Source organism: Durotheca rogersii (assembly GCF_024521655.1).
Source record: "Durotheca rogersii strain YMJ 92031201 chromosome Unknown GGS23scaffold_11, whole genome shotgun sequence".
Classification (NCBI taxonomy): Eukaryota; Fungi; Ascomycota; class Sordariomycetes; order Xylariales; family Xylariaceae; genus Durotheca; species Durotheca rogersii.
In genome coordinates, this window is record NW_026251242.1 from 502,083 (window position 1) to 522,293 (window position 20,211).

Consider the following 20,211-nt stretch of genomic DNA (forward strand, 5'->3'; position numbering starts at 1 on the left):
TCGCCCGTCCTAACCCGAGTCGATCTAGAGAAAACTGGCCCATCATCAGGCGCCCACCATTAGGCCACTTATTACACGATTGCGTAACCCCCCGTGTACGTGTCGTGGCTTAGGTATGCCGCGGCGCGCCAGTGACGGATTCGATCACGTCCCCGTCTCTTCTCTTCTCTTCCTCGCGCTCTCTCGCCCTCTTTGGGGTTGCGAGTCCGATGCGACCCAGCCGCTCGTCCCGTCAGCCTCTCCAGGGGGTGCCGGAAGTACGGGGAATAGCGACGACCGTGCAGCCCGAGAGATGGTCTTGGCTGTCATGAAGTCATAAGTCTGTCTGTCCATCGGTTGTCTTTTTCGATTCTCTTTTTCCTCACTTTCAATGGCCGTGGTCGTCCGATAGATTTCATCTGCTTTGAGCCGCCCTCGTCTTTTCTTCCTCTTCCTCCTCCTCCTCCTCCTGGCCACCGCCAACTCACACTACCAATACCAGTAGACGATATACCCTCACCGTCATCGTCGTCATCACCACATCGATCGGCGACACGCATAATCTATTTTGAACAATCCTTTCTTGTTCTTCTCTCTTTTCCTTTTTCCTTACACCTTCATTTCGGGAGGGGCTCTTAGCTTCTCGTCTTAGACCCAATCGATTCTATCACCCGACTCTCGTCTTACGCGCAAAACTCGGCGCAGCAGCAGCCATTCGTCGTACTCCTGGGTTCTGTCTACATACCTATATACCTGCGTAGTCGGGTAGCTGTGTCGGTTTAGATTTCTGCCCTCTCTCCCTTTTAGCTCTGCCGAGCCCTCCCGTCTTTTATAGAACCAATAGATATTATTGTTATATCGTCATCATCTTTAGAGGATAGGAACACGGTAATTCCCCAACATCCGCCATGCGGTCCCTATCATATTGGGTAAGTGAATCCTGAGTTGTCCCTCGATCCGATTCGAGTAACCCACGCTATGCGCGAACACGTGCCTAAATATTGTACCCGGGTCGGAGCTGACACTAGGCTATTGGCATCCGTAGGTATTTCCCGTAGTATCCGGCCTCATGTGGCTCGCGACGCTCCTGGGTCTACTGCTGTACTGGGTCGTAAACACCGACCGGGTGATATACGCGTCGATGCAGGACGGCCAGACCTTCGCCTACATCTCGGACATCGGCGCCTCCGAGCTCAAGCCGCTGTTCGTTACCGGTTGCATCATCACCGCCCTCTTTCTCGACCTCTCTTTCGTCTCCGACCGTCTGCTCCGCCACCGCGGCCGTCTCGTGCCCAACACCTCCCCCGGCGAGAAGGTCCTTGGCTCTCTCGCCATCGTCTTCGCCATCATCGGCACCATCGGCCTTACCTGCCTCTCTGGCTTTGACACCCTTCGCTACCAGGACCTCCACAACATCTTCCTCCTCCTCTTCATCGCTGGGTATCTGCTCTCCGCTATCTTTATCTGTTGGGAGTACCAGCGTCTGGGCAAGAGTGAGTAGTGCCTGCCTGCCTGCCTGCCGAGTTCCCTGTCTACCCATCTCGGTACAGACTCGCTCGCTAACGTATTGATTTTCCCTAGAACACCGGGAGCACCCGCTGCTGCGCATATCCTTCTGGGTTAAGCTGGTTTTCGTCATCGTCGAGCTAGCCCTCGCCGTCGCCTTCGCCGTGTCCAACTTCCGGGGTCACAAGGACACCGCGGCCGCCCTGGAGTGGGTCGTCGCCTTCGTTTTCACCTTCTACGTCTTCTCCTTTGTCATCGACCTGTACCCCGCCGTCGCCACGCGCAACGCCGCCAACGACCGCCACCACGACCGGCATTCCTTCGGCTCCTTCGGCTCCTCCGCGCACGCCCAGCAGCGCGAGATAGACGAGATCTACTACGCCACGCACCCGACCGTGCCTCAGCCGCATCACCACCATCACCACCAGCCGCCGCCGCCGAGCGATACCCAGGACGGCCAGAGGACGCTCGCCGCGAACGGCCAGAGCAAGGAGGACGCTGCTGCCAACCTCCAGAAGATGATGAGGAGAGGCCACGCCGACTTCTAAATGAGATGGGGCGGCAGAAGGGGAAGACGCGGGCCCTCACGGACGAGGCGGCGGTAGCTAATGAGGAATCTGATGCATGAGGACGAACGCCAGGAAGGCAAGCGAGGACGAATCTGCGAATCGAGCGCACGGAGAATGGGTTTGGGCGAGGGACAGGCGCATGTTACTTACGATACCAACCGGCGAGAAGGAATGCTAGATCTCATATACAGCAACCAGAACGGAGACGGCGACGATATTGGCAGTTGGCGCGCGTAGTTCATTTGAGGGAACGGGAGCTTTATAATATATATACCCTGGTGTGGTGGCGTTTGGCACGTTCAACTTGGGTGGGCTTGGCTACTTCCTCCCCCCTTTTCCCAATACCGTATTTATCATAATAGAAAACGGAGAAGGAGAAGAGTCACGGCAATAGGCTAGGATTGGAAGAAAATATCGTTGACATCCTAGCGTATAGGCCTATATGCCCCGAACATACCACATGTTCTGCGCCGGTCGCGCAAAGCTCGAGGGACCGTTTTCGATCTCAAAGTTTACATTTCGTGTATTTCCGCCGTCCTCGTAGCTGCGGTGGTGTATCCTCCTTCGCAGGCGCAACATGCTTCGAGCTTCCAACTGTGAAAACGTCAAATATCTCCCACCAAAGGCGCGGCGAGACCTAGACTCCGGACCTACATACAACACAACACAGATCTGTTCGAGCCAATGAAAATACCCCGTGAACTTGCCCCCCCCCCCCCTCCTCCCAACAGCAGTCGTCTTCTCGTCACCTCAGGACCTCGTAACGCCCGGGAAAACCTTGGTCGTGACCTCGAAGAGAGAACCGTTAAAAAAGAGAGTATCGAACATGCGAGCCCGTTCGTTAGGCGGCCAGCCAGCCCTCGGAATACCGCCCTAGCTTACACCATCTCGTGAAACCTCGAATCCCTCCCGGGGCTGCCGCTCATCGCGGCCGACGACGGATCCTTGGTCGGCCTCGGGAGCGTTAGAGCGGTCCGGGGCAGATCCCGCGAAGAAGCCTCGCCGTGCGGCTCCCTGCCGTCGCTCGAGCTGCTCGTCGTTTCCCCGGAAAGCGAGCGTTCTTCCCCGAGAATGCTCCTCCCGGCAGTCTGCCGCCGGCCAGCCATGGCGACAGCTCGGACGCTGGAACTGGTTACGCTGTCAGGCCTTTCCATGCCCGTTAGAGCCGCGCCGCCGATAAAGCTCCTGGGGGGGTTGTCGTTGGACCCCTCCTCCTCCTCCTCCTCCCAAGCTTTCGATCCCCGAGAAAACCGGTTCTTAAACCAGCTCTTTACTCCACCCCTCGACGAATTTTCGCCGGGCAATCCAGGTTGCCTATCCGACGATCTGGCCTCGGCTGCTCCGGTAGCATCTGTGGTGGCGTCGGGGTCCGGAGGTGGGATGCTGATTGGCTGCCCCCCGGTATTTAAAGCGATCGTACCCCCCATTGCCTCTGGCTGCCGATGGCTCCCGTCAGCTAGATCAGCTGCAGATTTGCGCTTCTCGGTCTTGGCTAACCGCCTTTGCTCGGCCTTGGCTGTTCTCTCTTCTTCCCTCCTAGCCTTAGCCTCGTGCTTCTCCTCGGCTTTCCTCTTTCTCTGCTGCGACTTTTCCCGCTCTACGACGTGCGTTAGCAAACGGCAGTTGCCAATGCCTGGCATGAAGAACCGACCTTTAAGCTTCTTGTTTATGTCTTGAATTTCCTTCTGGCGGGCCTTCTCAATCGCATCCTCCTCTTTCTTTCTCTCCGCCTGCAAGCGTAACTCTGTTTGCCTCGCGTGCTCCTCCTCTACCTTCTTTTCGATCTCGTCTAACACGGGCTGAACCCTAGCCGCAGCGATGGCGTCAATGTCCTCCTGGTCCATGAACTTCCCGGCACCTATGTCAACTTGGCCCCTGTGCTCGGCACGTTGATCGCCTCGAGCTTGGGCAGCGGCAAGCGCCTTCAGCTCCCACTGTGTGAGAGTCGACGGAGGCATCATCCCGGTTTCCGCGGCAATCTTCTCGTCTATTCCCTTCAGTCGTTCGTGGACGTTCCTTTGGGCAGCAGCAAGCAGAGCATCCCGATCCTGTTGGCGCTTCCTCTCGTCCACCTCCGAGACCTTGTTCGAGAACAGGGACATTTGTTGTCTGATGTGCTGGGATCGCCTACGATCTTCGATGATGTCACCGTCACTAGACGATCGTCTCCTGAATTTACCCCTAATCGAGAAGTGTCGCGTAAGCTGCCTAGCCCCGTAATGCTCCTGGAAGTCCCGGGCTTTGATGTGCTCTTCGTGTATTCTGGCGAGGCGCGCTTGTGCCTGTTTGTAAGCTGCGTCTTGCAGGCTTGTCAGATGCGCGGGCTGCGTATCGTCGCTAACACTAGTGAGGACATCGGCCTGGTCATGAAGAGGGGCCGCATTGTCATGCGACTTCTTAGCATCGATCATCTTCTGCTGCTGGGTGTACATTTTCTTGGCCATCGCGACAGCCGACGCGTGTAACACATCGGCTTTCTTCTGCTCGTCAACTTCCGCTTGAACCGGAGGCCGCGACGTGAACATGTCCCTGTGCATGGTCGTATAGGGAATAGTGCTGGGCCTCTCGCTTGCGCCGCTTATTGTCAGTGATCGCGCTGGTCTGTGGGCTCGGGTCGCGGCGCTCAGAGCATTAGCGGCAGCGTTTGCCTCGTCCGGATACGATTCCCTCGGGACGGGGGTTGACTTGGCTCTCTGGCGATTAGCCATGGCGCCTTTGGCAGCAAGCAGCGACCCCCGGCGTCCCAGCGCGCTTGTGTGGGGACTAGCCGGCGGCGCATCGCGAGTAGATATGAGAGCCGCGCCTGCGGCCGAGTGGCTGGGAGGGACGTGGGTGACGGAGGGAGGCCTTCCAGTATTGGTACTCATCGCAGACTGCGACGCGACGAGCGCAGCTTTGTTCTCGCGCTGTCCAGTCTTGGGTTCGGAGGTAGGGCCTACTTTTTGGTATTTGGTCATGACAGCTGCAGCCGAAGCTGGCGCAGATCTGTCCGACTTGGAGAGCTCGGGCAACGCGTTGGAGGCCCAGCCCAAAGCTGCTGCTGCACTGGCTGCAGATCCTTTTTCCGTGAGGCCAATAGACGGGAAGCTCGGGAGATCGCGAGGTTTGGCGTAAACAAGTTTGCCCGAGTGGACTGACCAAGGGAATTAGCCTGTTCCATGTCCGGGGCGGGAAACGAGACGATTAATATCTCGGGCGAAGGACGAAGATGATTCGCGACGTAATCTTACCTGTAGGCTTGGTGTCGTCATCGGGTAGCTGTCGGCGCCGACTCTCGTGGGCCTCATCAACCGTGGCCATATTACCTATGTGGCAGAAGATAGAGAGCGCTGCGTTGCAGCCAGCAGCGGGCGGGGATAGGCGGATGCGGTGCGATGCGGGATAGTGGAATGTGATCGTCCTATAGACCTGCCTAGTATCTCGCGGTGATCAACACCGTCGACTTGGGGAGGGTTGGTGGGGGGGGCGAGGTGGCTTAGGTGTAATATGTAGGTATGTAGGTGTATGTATAACAGCAACCCTGGATGTGATTAGCCGACCTGTGTGTAGGTGAGTGTTGAGGTCAGACGAACGGCGCGCGTTGGTAGGATATGTCTGAAACGGATGGATGGACGGATGATGATGCGTCGTTGTATAAGGCAGGTAAGGATATACACGGAGAGGTAGGTAGTAGTAGTTGTTGTGGTTGTTGTGGTTGTCGTCGTCATAGTACCTATAGGTTAGGTACCTAGGTTATTTGTATCGTGGCGGGGTGGCGCGACGTCAGGTAGAGCCGGGATCATGTCTTCTTTCTTCCTTCTTCTCTCCCCCTCTTCCCTTCCCCCCCTCGCTCTTCTTACGCGGCGGCTGGTCGACGAAAGCCTCGTGCCGTCGCCGAGCACCTCCTACTAGGTACGCAGGGATATTGGAGAGATCAGGTGCATTCCAGTGGCGATTCGACCGGGCCCTTTCCCAGGGAGGTAACAGGGGATGGTGATAGTTAGGACGACACGGGGAGGACGGGACGTAGGCGGTCCGACGGGGACGAGTTAGGTATGTATCGTGTAGATTACGACCTGGTCAGCAGCGGCAGCGCTGGGAGAGGAGCGTCGAAGGCAGGTTGATAGTTCCATTGTGAGGGCTCGCGCCTGGCCGTCTTTGCCGATTTGGAGATGCCAATGCTGATTACGTCATGGATCTATCAGGAAAAGTGGTGTGTAAACTGCCTCGTGTAGGTACCTACGAACCCGAGGAAGAGAGAAAGATAGGTAGGTAGGTAGAGAGAGAGAGAGAGAGAGGTTGATTCCAGCTTACCCCGAGTACTTTCGTCCCTCTCTCTCTGTTCCTCTCTCTCTCTCTCTCTCGCTGTCGCAAGACAATGAAGGCGAGATACCTACCTACCTACCTACCTACCTAGGTAACCTACCTAGGCACCTCCGGGAGGGGCGTGTCCTGTCTCGACTCTTCTTGACCCGGTCAGATGCTCGTATGTTCGGTACCTTGCCTTCGTTGCTAATTTTAGACGCATCCACCCGATATGTCGGGTACGGTGCCTTATAGAGGCTACATATACCTAGCAAGCAATAACCCAGGCCCGAGGCCTGAAAATATGCCGGCGGTCTAGAGCACCATGCAAAGTAACGTCAACGATCTGAATCGAGACCGAATGAAAATATGCGAGAGTGCCGGAAGCGGAAAACAGTACTCAAATAGCAGGTAGCTTTTGCGTCCCTCGCTGCGGGGATACCGTGGAGGGGGGACCGGGGGGGGAGAAGGGTAGAGATGAACATTTGGGTGTCAAGGACCCAAATTAACCTCCATCTCATATTGGAACCTACCTTTATCAGCATGGACCCTAGGTGCCCAGGGCACCCCTTACACCAGGGTACCCAAGGTGTCTAATGTATAAACATCCGTGGTGTAGTGACGACAAGACGTGGGCTAACAACTCACGATGGTAAGGTTGGTTCCATGGCCGACCCAGACCGCGGGTCCGCTCGCAAGGCCAGTAGGAGTTATACCGTATACACGTATAGGTACCTGGATACTTAGGTACATGTCCACTGGATGTATGACGAGATCAGGTACGATACCTACCATACAGGGAGGGGGGGGTCTATTGACACTATGTCAGCAACCCTTTCTATGACTGGACATAGTGTCTGCCTCGTGATAAGAAGGAGTTAAACTCTAGGCTAACATTATTACCATTTCCCGACATAGTTACCATCCGGACATAATGTCTTTATTTTAAAAAAAGGTACATTCCATAGGATTACCCGGTTACCTCTAGGTTACTAAGTACGTACCTTTGTACCTTTGTATCTTTTACGTCTGTTACCTACCTCCTACCTCTCTTCCATAGGTTCGAAGATAGATAGATTCTACGCGCGCGAACTAGCTCCCATAGGTTCGTAGATAGGTTCGTAGATAGGTTCGTAGATAGGTTCGTAGATAGATAGATTCCACGTACGCAAACTAGCTCCTATAGGTTCGAAGATAGATAGATTCTACGCGCGAACTGGCTTCTATAGGTTCGCAGATAGGTTCGTAGATAGATAGATAGATTCCACGTACCCGAACTAGCTCCTATAGGTTCGTAGATAGGTTCGAAGATAGATAGATTCTACGCGCGAACTGGCTCCTATAGGTTCGCAGATAGGTTCGTAGATAGGTTCGAAGATAGATAGATTCCACGCGCCTAAACTAGCTCCTACAGGTTCGAAGATAGATAGATTCCACACGCCTAAACTAGCTCCCATAGGTTCTAAGATAGGTTCGTAGATAGATAGATAGATTCCACACGCCTGAACTAGCTCCTACAGGTTCGAAGATAGATAGATTCTACACGCCTGAACTAGCTCCCATAGGTTCTAAGATAGGTTCGCAGATAGATAGATAGATTCCACACGCCTGAACTAGCTCCCATAGGTTCTAAGATAGGTTCGTAAATAGATAGATAGATTCCACACGCCTAAACTAGCTCTCATAGGTTCGAAGATAGGTTCGAAGATAGATAAATTCCACACGCGAACTAGCTCCTATAGGTTCGTAGATAGGTTCGTAGATAGGTTCGCAGATAGGTTCGTAGATAGGTTCGCAGATAGGTTCGTAGATAGGTTCGCAGATAGGTTCGTAGATAGGTTCGCAGATAGGTTCGTAAATAGGTTCGAAGATAGATAGATTCTACGTGCGAACTGGCTCTCACAGGTTCGTAGATAGGTTCGCAGATAGGTTCGAAGATAGGTTCGTAGATAGGTTCGAAGATGGGTAGTAGATCATGGTGTTTATAGAAAAAAGATGAAGACAACAGGTCTAGGTAGGTAGGTCTAGGTAGGTAGGTCTAGGTAGGTAGGTCTAGGTAGGTAGGTCTAGGTAGGTAGGTCTAGGTAGGTAGGTAGGTAGGTAGGTACTTATGGAATATATAGACATTATATCCGTCTGGACATTGGTTTCTACGCAGTCATAAAAACCATCCTAAAATTATAAGAAGGGAAGGTAATAAGGTCGGTACCGCGACCCTTGCTATAATTCTTTTAGCTCTTTCGAAAGAATAACTAGTTAAGGTAATCCTTACCAGATTTAGTTACCGTATCCGTACCCCGACTCTATTGCTAACATACTATCCATAGACCCCCCCCTCCCTATATGGTAAGTACCTAAGGTACCCGAGGTACATACGTGTAGGTAGTAATACTGATAACGCACTATTACGGCTTACGATTTAGACAGATAAAACTCAGTGGAAAAAGCTTGATTCTTCTAGGTTTTAAGCTACTATTCGTAAAGCTAAAAGCTCTAATAACTAGGTATAACTACGTTATCCTTCTCTTAATCTTAGTCTCTCATTCCTACTTACTAACTTAGTTCTAACTAAGGTAAACAAGGGGTAGGTAAATAAGGATAAAGCGATATCCCCGGCCCCTAGGTTAACTAGCTCCTAGTAGCCTTCATAGTCGTTATAGCTTATTCTTATCGAAGGCATCGATAAGATATAATATATCCTATTAAATCGTTTATCTTAATTCCTATATAGGTTCTCCGTATTCCATCTATTTAACGAATAATTCTTATCTTTCTACTTAGATTCGTTCGTTTATTATCTTATTAATAATATATATATTATATTTAATAGGTCCTAGTATTAATTAAGGCCTATCGTATAGGTCTAGGATTACTTTCCGAAGATAAGATATATTTATAGTTAGGTATTATTAAAGCTAAGGTAGTAAATCGAGTTTATATCGGTATAAGGATATCTTTTCGATTACCTTAAACGGGCCGACGTTCTTAAAGGAGAGCTTTATTTAGTTATTAAGGTAATATCCTCTCTATCCTAGCTTTATTAGGCGAACGTATACCTATTATCCTAAGTTATTAAGCTTAATATAGTAGGAGTCGTAAAGTAATTTTATCCTTAATTCTACTAGGTTTATAGCGTCGAAGGTATCCTTGCGATATTAATCTTAGGCTTATAGGAAATTATTAGTTAGGTTAAGGTTAACGACTAGCTATCGTAGTTCTATACTATATAGGACCTAGAATAGTAATATAAGGGTAGTTTCGTATCTAAACGAGTTTAATACGGCGATTATATACGGCAAAAGTTCTAGCTAGTATAACTAATTAAATAAAGCGCCTAGGAATATCCGTAACGCCATTTTAATAGCTTTTATTATTACCTTAACTTAACCGTTTATAAAAGAATAATAAGTAGATATAAGTCGTACGTCGATCTTAATTACTTAATAAAGGGATCGTTAAAATTAGGATATAAATTTAATATCTATATCTAAAATAAAGGCCTCCGGTAACTATTAGTCGGGATAAACGTATTTAAAATATAGAATAGCCTAGTCCTTTACCGTATCTATCGTTTTCCCGTATAAGGTCTTCTTAAATTTTAAGAGTTTATCGACGATAACGAGGATAGCGTCGTAGCCGCTTTTTAATATAGGTAATCCTACGATAAAGTCTAAGGAGAATACGCGAAGAGGTTCCTTAGGAGGTATAATAAGTAATAGGTCTCCGACGGGTTTTATATTATTTAATTTAAATACTTAATAGGATAAGTAGGATCTTATATAGGTTTCGATAAAACGTTTAAGGGATAGAATAAAGATAATGCCTCTTAAGTAAGCATATATCTTAGATATTCTTATATAGCTACGTTCGTCGTACGCTATTATTAGGAATTATTAACGGCATATATATAGAATATAAAGGCGGTAATATTTACCATCGTTAAAAAATAGGAAACCGGACGAAGGGTTTATAGTAAAGTTATAGTACGTATTTAAGGCTAGGTCGAAAGCTATTTATTAACGGATTTTAACGTATATAGTTTTAAACGTACGGTCGTTAGGAATTACGCGTATAATATCCTATATAAGGTTATCGGATAGGTATATAGTTATAATAACTAAGCCCTTTAAAAGGCTATCTATTACGTCCGTATCTTATATAGGGAATAACTAAACGATAAATACGTTTGTTACGTCTACTAATTATAATAAATATATACGAAATAAAGCGTTAACGTTAATATATTATCTTCCTAAACGGTAAATAATCTAGATACGGTCTTTATATTAGCTAAAATATAAACGCTAGGCTAGTAATCGTCGTTATCTACGAGGGACGCCGTTCTTAGCGAAAATATCTCGGATTACTATATAGTTAATAACGACGTATATAAAGCTATAATTTAATATATATCCTAGTTATTATAACGCCTAAACGAAGGCTCTTATCTCTAATTCCGTAAGTTAGTAATATCGTTAGTACTTATCTAGTATTTTAAAGAGAAATATTAGCGGAACGTATTTTCGGTTTTAAATTTAATATACGGCTACTCCGTAACCCTTAATACTACCATCGATAAATAGAATAAATAATTTATCGTAATCCGGGAACGCTAAGTTAACGGCGGTCTTTAGTTTAAGCTTTAAGGTATCCTAGGCTTATTTTACTTTAGTCCAAAGACATTATCGTCGGTCGACTTCCTTCTAGTAAGCTTCTTCGTTTAGTTTTTATCCTAACGGCGGCGGTAGAAGAGGTATACTCTTCGCGTATATCTTTCTTAGGGGGTTCTTTTTAGGTACGGTTTTAAAACCTAACGCCTTAATCTCGAAAAGTAGTTAGGCTATAATAAAATATCTAGATATATAATTCTTATAATAGCCCATAAGGCCTAACCTATGCTCTAAATCGTTTAAGGTATGAAGTTCTAGTTTCTAGATTACCTTAGTCTTATCTTCGATAGTACTAATACCTACGCGAGATACCCATCTACCTAACGCGCGTAATCCGGGTTAAGCGAAGTAGCATTTAAATAAGGCCATTAAAATTCCGGATTTTTCGAGAATCGTTAGGATAAGGTTTATATATTATATATACTCGTCTATAGTACGGCTATAGATAATAATATCGTCGACGTAAACTAAGACGAATTACCATAGGTATAGGGAAAAAAGCCTTTCCATGCGGTATTAAAAGAAACTAAGGAATATTATTAGTCCTATTATATTAACTATAAGTTATTTATATCCTCGATATTAAGTAACGAAAGCTATTTTCTAGCGATTCTCGACGACGATATCTTACTAGAAAAAGCCTTTTACGACGTCTATTAAAGTAAAGACTATTACTCCGTATATGCTTTATAAGATATCCTCTTAGCGCGATAAGGGGTATCCGTTAAGCTACATTTTAGTATTAACTTTATAAAGATCTACTACTATCCTTAGCTTATTATTTCTCCAGACGATAAACGCTAGGCTAAAACATAATAATTCGGTTCTAAGGAAGACGTCTTCGACGATACCGAGTTTCTTTAGGGGATCTAATATATCGTTTATTATATCTTTATCTCGTTTAGATATATAATAAGGTTTTTACTATAGATCTACTAAGTTAATTCCTTCTTTAAAGTTAATAGGTATTCTAACGCTATCGTTAAATTTACCTAGTTATTATCGGAAGAGATAGGCGTATAATTTAATAATTTCCTATATACGGGCTTTTATATCGGGTCCCTAATAATTAAATATATATATGTCTTTATTTATCGGGATAAAGGATAGCGTTCCCTATATATCTTCTGGTCCAGGAAGATAGTATAAGTAACCGTTAAGGTATTTAAGGTATTTAAGGTCGTTTAAAAGGTCGTCGGTATCGCCTAATAAGTCTAAAAGTAAGACGGCTTAATATCGTTCGGGTTTTTCCTCGTTTATCTTTATAAGGTACGACTAAATTAAGTTATATATATTAACTCTAGCTAAGAATCCTATACGTCGTCCGGTAGGAATACGTATTCTAATTTTATTAAAGTTAGCGAAGGGAAGGGCGGTATTTTAGCCGGTAGTAATGCCGTTAATAAGGCTTCCTAGCGTATTAATTCGTTCGGAGGAGAAGACCTTTAGTTTAATTACGTAGTTAGATTTAAGGATAGGGAGCTTAATATATAATATCGGGATATTATATCCGTAACCTGGTTTAAGGATTATTATTCTAATCGTCCAAATAATAACTCGTTCTAGTAGTTAAAGATACGGTTAGTTATCTTTATATTTTTCTTTACGTTTTATACTTATAGCCCGTATTTTGAAGTTTAAGTTAATTATTATTAATATATCTTCCTCGCTTCCCTATCTTATATAAAGCTTATTAGGTTAAAGAAATAAAGTCCTTAAAAAAAGCGAGTACGATAAGGAATTAACTATAAATATAGTATAATCGGCGGACTAATTATTACTATCTATAGTTAGAAAGGTAAGTATTAAACGGGTTAATTCCGTAATTATTAAGCCGTTACTTACGCCGCTTAAGGCTATCGGTTCTAAGAGGCGAGTTATTATCGTAATAAGGTAGTATATGGTTAATATTAATCGGCTTATTAAAGCAATAGAAGAGTAAGTATCGATATATACTATTAGCTTTAATGTTTCCGATAAGATGGTAGTTTAGAGTTATTAAAAGGATTAAAATAGGTATCTTTCGTTATTTAAAAAGAAAACATAAACGTCGTTAGGTATTAGATCTAAATTTAAAATAATAATAATCTAGGTTAGTTTTATTTTTATAGATTCCGTTATTTTATTATATTTTTAGTTATTATTATATTAAATTAGAAGTACGGATAATAATAATATCCCGTCGATAGTACTATACGGTCTTAGGGTATTAGTTAGGTCGCCGGTAAGTCGTTTTCCGGGTTTATAGCCGGTTCGGCGCTATCCGGGTTAACGTCGGAAATATCTTATATAATACGGTCGAATTTTTCTTTAGGTAATAAGCTTTCTTCCTTAGTATCTAGGTCGGATATAATAATGGTATCCTTTATAAAGTAAGCGTTAACCTATTATCTTAGTTTAACGTAATCGCCGCGGTAGCTAGGATTACCGTATTTATAATAAATCTAACGGCGGCGAGGTTTATTACTATCGTTAGCTTATTAGGCTAATAGTTATTAAACTAATTATATTAAGTACGGCTAAGCTAGCTACGTTATTTATTAGCCGGGCTATATCTACTAGCCTAGCTATATCTACTATCCTAGTTATATCTACTAGCTTAATTATTACGTTAATTATTAGAATAAGTATTAAAGTAACTGCCTTTAGTTTTATTTTATTTAGAATTATCCGGGTCTTCGTTTATACCCTTAAAACTATCGAGCTACGTCGGTAGGTATTAGTATCTAGGTTTAGCCTTTATTTACGGATTTTAGTTACTATAGTTCTTTTTCTATTACGGCGAAACGAGAATAATCGTTCTCCTACTATAATTAGGTACGCTTATACTCGGCTTTAATGGTATATTCTACCGCTATTAGTTATAACTTTAAGTCTTGAATAATATTTCGTAAAGTTTTAAGTATAATAACTTATATTAGTCGTAGATCTAAACCTATTTTAATCCGGCGTACTTAAGAGTCCTTATTAAATTCTCTAGCTTTATTATATAAACGGATCTTTTAGTCGACGTAGTCGTAAAGTTATAGAACGTTTTCCGTATTAAACGAATATTTTAAGCTATCGGCTTAGAAAAGGATTTCTCTCTTATCTTTTTAAAAGCGTTTAAAAAATATAGATTTAAATAGATTTAGATTATAAGTTATAGTATTTTTAAATACGACGGGTAGGGAATTAAAGAAGGTCGCTCTATCTATATCTCTTATTATAATACCTTACCCGAAGGCGTCTAGTACCGTATCGTACCTTTTTCGGTATATAAGGAAGTTAATCTTATTTAGGTATTCCGTAATAAGAGTTTTCTTATTATCGTATATAAAGATCTCTAGCTTAAGTTTATTATAGGATCGTCTAGTAAGGTATAATAGCTAATAAGGCGCCGGGTAGTCGGGAGGTACCGGGTAGTTAGAAGGCGCCGGGTAGTTATTAGGAGGCGCCGGGTAGTTTTATTTATAGTTATAAGCGTCGTAGGGCTAATATTTACTCTAGGATCGAGTTATACGGGAAGGAAAACCTATTAATTAACGAGGTAGTTATAGGGATAATAATAGCGGCTATTTTAAAGCTCTAGGGGTTTCGTATCGTAGTAACATAGCCGGAATATACGGAAATTCTATAATTAGCGGTCTTTATCGCTAGATTATTATAAACTTTTCGAATTCCTAGGTATTAATAGTCTACGTTTAGTTATTAAAACTATCCGTTACTTCCATAGTAATATTTAGACGCTAGCGGAGGCTTATCTTTTTTAGGATAGCTCTAGCGTTATCTCGGGAAGCGAGTAGTTCCGAAGAATAGTCTTAAAGGTAGGATAATTTACCTTGCGACTAATATCGCGGTATTTCGTTAACTATAGCTATTATTAGGTAAAAATAGTAAAGGTCTTTTATAGTAGGTAGTACTTTAGTTCTACCGTTAGGTAATCGTAGATCGGCAGGCTTAGGTAGTAAAGGTAGTTTAAAAGCTAAAGGTAAGCGTTTTAATTACTTTTCTAGGGATTTAGCAAATGGTACCGATAGCCCTACTTTCTGGTTATATAATCCGATAGGGTCCATACTTAATAAGGAGGATAAGGAAATTATTCCTTCTTATCTATATATTAGAAAAGAGGTTAGTAAGGGATTCAGTAGTTCTAATAACACGTCCTTTTAAAGTAATTCCCCGAGTAATTCCCCTTATAGATATATTACTATAGGTCCTAGTAAGGGTTCCGTCGTTAATAATAAGGAACGTCTCTAGCTTTATAAGAGGATTATAAGGTCCTTAAGGCCTTTAAGTAGGTAAGGGGGGTTATTTAATACGCGTAATAATAGTAAAGAGGGTTTAGGTAATGGGGTTTTAGGTACCGTAGCCTTAATAAAGCGGCCTTTCGAATCTCGGGCTCGTTTCGTAGGCATCGGCTTAGGGTAGGAGGGTATCGGTCGAACTTATTAACCCCTTCGGGATTCTAGTTCCGAAGCTTTATTTCCCGTAGCTTATCCGTTAACGCGTAAAGCTACCATATTACGGCTTACGATTTAAATAGATAAAACTTAATAGAAAAAGCTTAATTCTTCTAGGTTCTAAGCTACTATTCGTAAAGCTAAAAGCTCTAATAACTAGGTATAGCTACGTTATCCTTCTCTTGATCTTGGTCTCTCATCCCTACTTACTGACTTAGTTCTGACTAAGGTAAACAGGGGGTAGGTGAATAGGGGTAAGGCGACACGCACACTCATGTAGCGGTGGCTGATCTGCCTCCCCCCACGTACGGCGACTGTCCTTTTTTTGTGCCTACCGACCGAGCACCGGGGACAGGGCAGGTCTCGAACAGGCTCCACCAGCTCTTGTTGCTGTACCATCGACTTCAGCCACGTGGCGGTCGAGCGAGCGATGGCGAGCCAAACGGATTCGCTAAAGGGTTGTTTTCTACAGCGCGTGCGCACGAACTCCTGGGAGGTGACTACGATGGTGTGCTCAACCTTTGCAGATGTCCCTGTCGAAACGCCCATGCGCCAACCAGATGTTCTTGAGAAAGCTCCTGGAGGGAGGTGATAATGCTGTGTGGCACCCTTCCCTTCCCAGCCCATCCGCGTACTTGGAACCATTGACGACTTCGTGCCTACAGCCGGAATGCGTTATTATTTCTTAAACCCCCTCTTTGTCATGTAGCCAGCCCCAAGCAACGTTGCTGGTTGACAAGTTGCCCGTGGAGCAATAAGTGGATGATGGGAACGGGGTAAGCGGACCGACTGGCTAACTAGAAGGAATAAGAGAGAGTATGGAGCTACCTGGTTGGCCTATACTTAGGCAGATATATTTACTTAACCCAGCTTAGGCAAACCAGGTTGCTCTCCTCATAGGAGTAACTCTTGGTTGGGATGGAAGTTACTTGACGCGGTAAGCCTATGTGACAACCATGGGTATAAATAAGCCTAACTTAACACGCTTATGGTATCCTACGAAGGACCTCGAAATAGCCTCAGTAGGCGATCCCTATTAACGGTTGAAGACTGTTATTCCTATTACCGTTATAATGCAGTGTGAAAGCGTCCGAAGCTCAAGGTTTTTTTTTTTTTTCTCTCACTACGACGTGGGGTGTTGTAGAATTCTTGAAAAGTACCTAACACCTCCAAACCCCATTAGCTAGGGATGCTAGGTATTAGAATGGGCCGGCGTGAGCCTCAGTGTCTTTGAATCACGGCCAGTCAGGCCTCCTTCAGCAGCCATCGCAGCCAAGCCGGAGATGCCACTTGTAAGTGTCATTTGTGTAACCCGCAGTCTCACGGCGGCAATATCTCTTGCGCTGAGGGTCCACAGATGGAACAAGACGCGAAAGACTTCAGTTACGCCTGTGTAGGTATCACATATATATGTATTATATATAGGTATGATGTGTATATCCCTCAAGTGCCTTAGGTACTTAGGCGATGTGTGCCGCCGAATGAGAGGCACCTCCATAAGTACCGAGCCCATTCCCCGCGATTTGTGCTCTTTCCCTGGAACACCATTCCATCTTATCTACCCATGCTCATACCCTTATATATATACATGTAACGGACGTGCAATTTATCCTTTATCGCTCCGCCGAAACATAACTTCGAAAGGCATCAAGGAAAACAACCCCACAGCCTCGACCCGCCCAGCCGCTTGCTTCCCCTCCGTGGCCCGTCCGCTCCCTCTCGCGAGATGTCCGTAGCTTTGGACAAGATCGCCAACTTCCGCGACGTCGGAAAGACAGTGAACGACTATACCGGGCGGAAGTAAGCAGTTCCTACCTCGCTGCGCCGCCGTAGCGGCGGGGCTCCGGAGGGACCTCCGGAGAAAGAAACCAGGACGACAAGAGACAACGCAGGCGCACCGTCGAGGTCAGCACACTGACCAGCCTCCCCCAACAGACTCATGCGCGAAGGCGCCTTATACCGGTCCGCCTTCCCAGGTGAGAGCATCGCAGACGGCAGCCCCCGCCCCCCTCTCCCCGCCGCCGCGCTTCCCGCGCTGCAGGGGGCCACCTGACGCCATTGGGCCGCCGGCTAACCAGCGCCTCTCCGGCCCCCGGCAGACGACGCCTCCGCCGCGGACCGCCGGCGGCTCGTCGAGGAATTCGGCGTCGGGACTATCGTGGACCTGCGGAGCAGGTACGTGGGTAACGTGCGACCTGCACCCTGCCCCCCCCTTCTTCCACGCCACGCAATAAAATAGTACCTAAATAATAGTCGCGACGCCGAGGCTGGTTGGTTGGCTAACCATCGGGCGCCGGCTCTGTTTCCCTAAAACAGCACGGAGCACCGGATGCGAGCGCGGAAGCGCCGGGCGGCCGTGGAGGCCGGCGACCCGGATCCCGGCCGCATCCCGGGGGTGCGGTACTATGAGATCGCGCTGACAGGACGGCGGTTCGAGTGGTTCCTGCTCGGACAGCTGTCGTGGTGGAGTTACCTGTGAGTCTGAATCTTCCACGTGTATTTTCTACCCTGTCTGCCTCGCCCCGCCTCGCCTCGCCTTGGGGATGGGGTAGACGGGTGCCCGATCTGCGTCTATGCATTGCGCGGATAGTAGGTACCTATAACTGCTAGCTAAACTGGCTCTATTACCTTGGCTCGCTGACAAAAGTCTCTACGCCCGCGCCACTAGCATATTCTTCTTCCTCTTCCTCCTCGGCTATCGCACGCACGCTATCCGGCTAGTAAGCCGCGAGGTTATGCTGCCGCGGGGCCTCGTCGGCATGGGTATCATCATGCTAGATGAGTCCGGCGCCGAGATCGCCGAGGTAAGATTGTTTGCCCTGTTGTGCCGCTTGGCTTGTGTTGCCTTCATTATCCCTCTCCTCTATCTCTCTCCTCGCGCGCGCCTTTTAATTCACATCTCAACCCACAGATCCTCCGCACCCTCGCCTCCTCGTCTCGCCCCGTCCTCCTCCACTGTACCCAGGGCAAAGACCGCACTGGCCTCATCGTGATTCTCGTGCTCCTTGCGCTCGGTGCGCCCCCTGACGCCGTCACCTACGACTACATGCTGTCGCAGGAAGGGCTTTCGCGCCCGGGTTCCACTGCTATCGACAATAGGGAATTCGACCGTGAGGTCGGGATCGGCCTCACCGCCGATTGGGGCAATGCGCCCGCTGACTTTGTGCCCCGCGTGCTGCTATACCTCGAGACGCGGCACCGCAGCATCGGCGGCTACCTCGACGGGATTGGGATCAGTGTCGCGGAGCGGCAGCAGCTCGTCGAGGCACTGGGTGCATAATATAAGAATGAGAAAGTCTGGCTCGAGAATGGTGATCATGAGGAATTTTGTCGAGTCGTGGTCGCCACAATTTGCACGTAATAGATATATTCAGGCCTCGGTGGGGGAAACGGTAGCTTTGTTATCTCTTTCGAAAGCGGCCTTGTATCCAGCAACGATACATCTTCAGCTTCCGCGCCCTGTTGACAAGCATTCGCCTGTCGACGCCGAGCTCTTCTATATCAAATAATGTTCGCTTTATCTCGGCATCTACAGGATTTATCGCTTCATCGTCGACTTTGACTTCGCTCTCGGGCGTCGTGAGCGGCCCCGACCATATTTGGGCCAGCTCGTCCTTCTCAAAGAAGTATACCCGCGTGCCGTCACCCCGAATGTAGAAGTTCTCTTCCAGATACCGGCCTTTCTTGAACCGGACCTGTGCTAGATCACCTCTGCCATAGTCGCGGAAACATACCTCGCCGCCTGGCTTGAGCACCCGATAGACATTGCGGACCGCCTCCTGCCACTGTGTCGGGGATAGCGCCGAGAAAATGAATACCATGATGACGACATCTACACTGCTCTCGGGTAGATCGGGGGGAAGGTCCACGCCGGCGACATCCCACACGTCGGCCTGGATGAAATCGGCGTTGTAAGCCTCGTGATTACGCATCACCTCAACAGCCTTCTTGGAGAAGTCACAGGCATGCACTTTCAATTTGGGGTTCTTGTTGCTGGCTAGGATAGGAAAGGCAGTGTTGCCGGCTCCCGCACCAACTTCCAGGATGGTGAAGGGGCCAGCATCCTCCGCTGTAGCACGGTCAAGGATGGGAAACTCCTGATGTAACCACTTGCGGTCCTTGAAGAAATTGGCAGTGTTATTCTTATAGAAGAGATTCCACCATTTAGCAGGGTCGGAGTTGAACCTGTCTGCACCGTACTGGTTAGCGAGGAGCACGTAGCACAGCTGGCGGGAGTACGGTGGAGAAAGGGCAGCATGGCCATGTTCAGATGGGAGCGAAAGAATTTATGGTAATGTGGTCATCAGCAGTAATCAGATGAACTATGCATTGGTGTATCATCACGACATCGGCGAGGACAAGCAGAAAAAGCAGTTGTCTCGACTTACACTTATCAAAGTCGGAGACCGGCGACTCTCGCTGCATTGAGTACTGCTGCTCGGCGTACTCTTTGTAGGCGTCGTCAGTCTCCACGTGGTCCCAGGCGTTGAACTCAAAGACATCATCGTCTTGCTGGAGATAACGGGATCCGAACTGGAAGGGGTCGCTCCTCTTCATGTTATACTGGGGGTCGTGGCTCCGATGGGGAGGCAGCTGGGTGACGATGGCATCGGCAGTGGCCTCTCGCGACATCGGCGCCGGGGTTGTGATCGGCTGCTCGCCGTCCGGCGACTGCATCGCTGAGTCGACAGGGGCAACGGAAGCCATTGCAGAGTATAGCAAGACGGCACCTTCGTGCCGGGGTCCTGCGCCAGGCCTCCT

The 20,211-nt window shown here is 47.1% G+C and overlaps 4 protein-coding genes across 4 annotated transcripts; 2 read left to right on the forward strand and 2 right to left on the reverse strand.

Moving 5' to 3' along the window:
• The first annotated feature begins 684 nt into the window (after positions 1-684).
• GGS23DRAFT_68549 (uncharacterized protein) lies at positions 685-2,768 on the forward strand. The gene is made up of 3 exons (XM_051521194.1): positions 685-908; positions 1,025-1,472; positions 1,561-2,768. Exons 1-3 carry the CDS (start codon positions 888-890, stop codon positions 2,031-2,033), a joined length of 942 nt encoding a protein of 313 aa, XP_051371520.1. The 5' UTR covers positions 685-887; the 3' UTR covers positions 2,034-2,768.
• A 164-nt stretch (positions 2,769-2,932) lies between these two features.
• GGS23DRAFT_597124 (uncharacterized protein) lies at positions 2,933-5,354 on the reverse strand (the record flags this gene model as incomplete). Its single annotated transcript, XM_051518573.1, has 3 exons — positions 2,933-3,651; positions 3,706-5,187; positions 5,285-5,354. 3 exons carry the CDS (start codon positions 5,352-5,354, stop codon positions 2,933-2,935), a joined length of 2,271 nt encoding a protein of 756 aa, XP_051371521.1.
• An 11,716-nt stretch (positions 5,355-17,070) lies between these two features.
• GGS23DRAFT_68747 (tyrosine/serine protein phosphatase) lies at positions 17,071-18,791 on the forward strand. The gene is made up of 6 exons (XM_051521196.1): positions 17,071-17,250; positions 17,386-17,426; positions 17,550-17,625; positions 17,767-17,925; positions 18,119-18,254; positions 18,362-18,791. Exons 1-6 carry the CDS (start codon positions 17,177-17,179, stop codon positions 18,728-18,730), a joined length of 855 nt encoding a protein of 284 aa, XP_051371522.1. The 5' UTR covers positions 17,071-17,176; the 3' UTR covers positions 18,731-18,791.
• Positions 18,792-18,851: 60 nt separating this feature from the next.
• On the reverse strand, positions 18,852-20,157 carry GGS23DRAFT_597127 (methyltransferase; the record flags this gene model as incomplete). The annotated part of the gene is made up of 2 exons (XM_051518574.1): positions 18,852-19,639; positions 19,839-20,157. 2 exons carry the CDS (start codon positions 20,155-20,157, stop codon positions 18,852-18,854), a joined length of 1,107 nt encoding a protein of 368 aa, XP_051371523.1.
• Between the last annotated feature and the right edge of the window lie 54 nt (positions 20,158-20,211).

Bases quoted from the DNA above. Each gene is read 5' to 3' on its own strand.
- GGS23DRAFT_68747 (XM_051521196.1), top strand. From the start codon at position 17,177: ATGTCCGTAGCTTTGGACAAGATCGCCAACTTCCGCGACGTCGGAAAG. The intron at 17,251-17,385 runs GTAAGCAGTTCC...CTCCCCCAACAG, and splicing joins AACGACTATACCGGGCGGAA to ACTCATGCGCGAAGGCGCCT. The intron at 17,427-17,549 runs GTGAGAGCATCG...GGCCCCCGGCAG, and splicing joins ATACCGGTCCGCCTTCCCAG to ACGACGCCTCCGCCGCGGAC.
- GGS23DRAFT_68549 (XM_051521194.1), top strand. From the start codon at position 888: ATGCGGTCCCTATCATATTGG. The intron at 909-1,024 runs GTAAGTGAATCC...TGGCATCCGTAG, and splicing joins TGCGGTCCCTATCATATTGG to GTATTTCCCGTAGTATCCGG. The intron at 1,473-1,560 runs GTGAGTAGTGCC...GATTTTCCCTAG, and splicing joins GTACCAGCGTCTGGGCAAGA to AACACCGGGAGCACCCGCTG.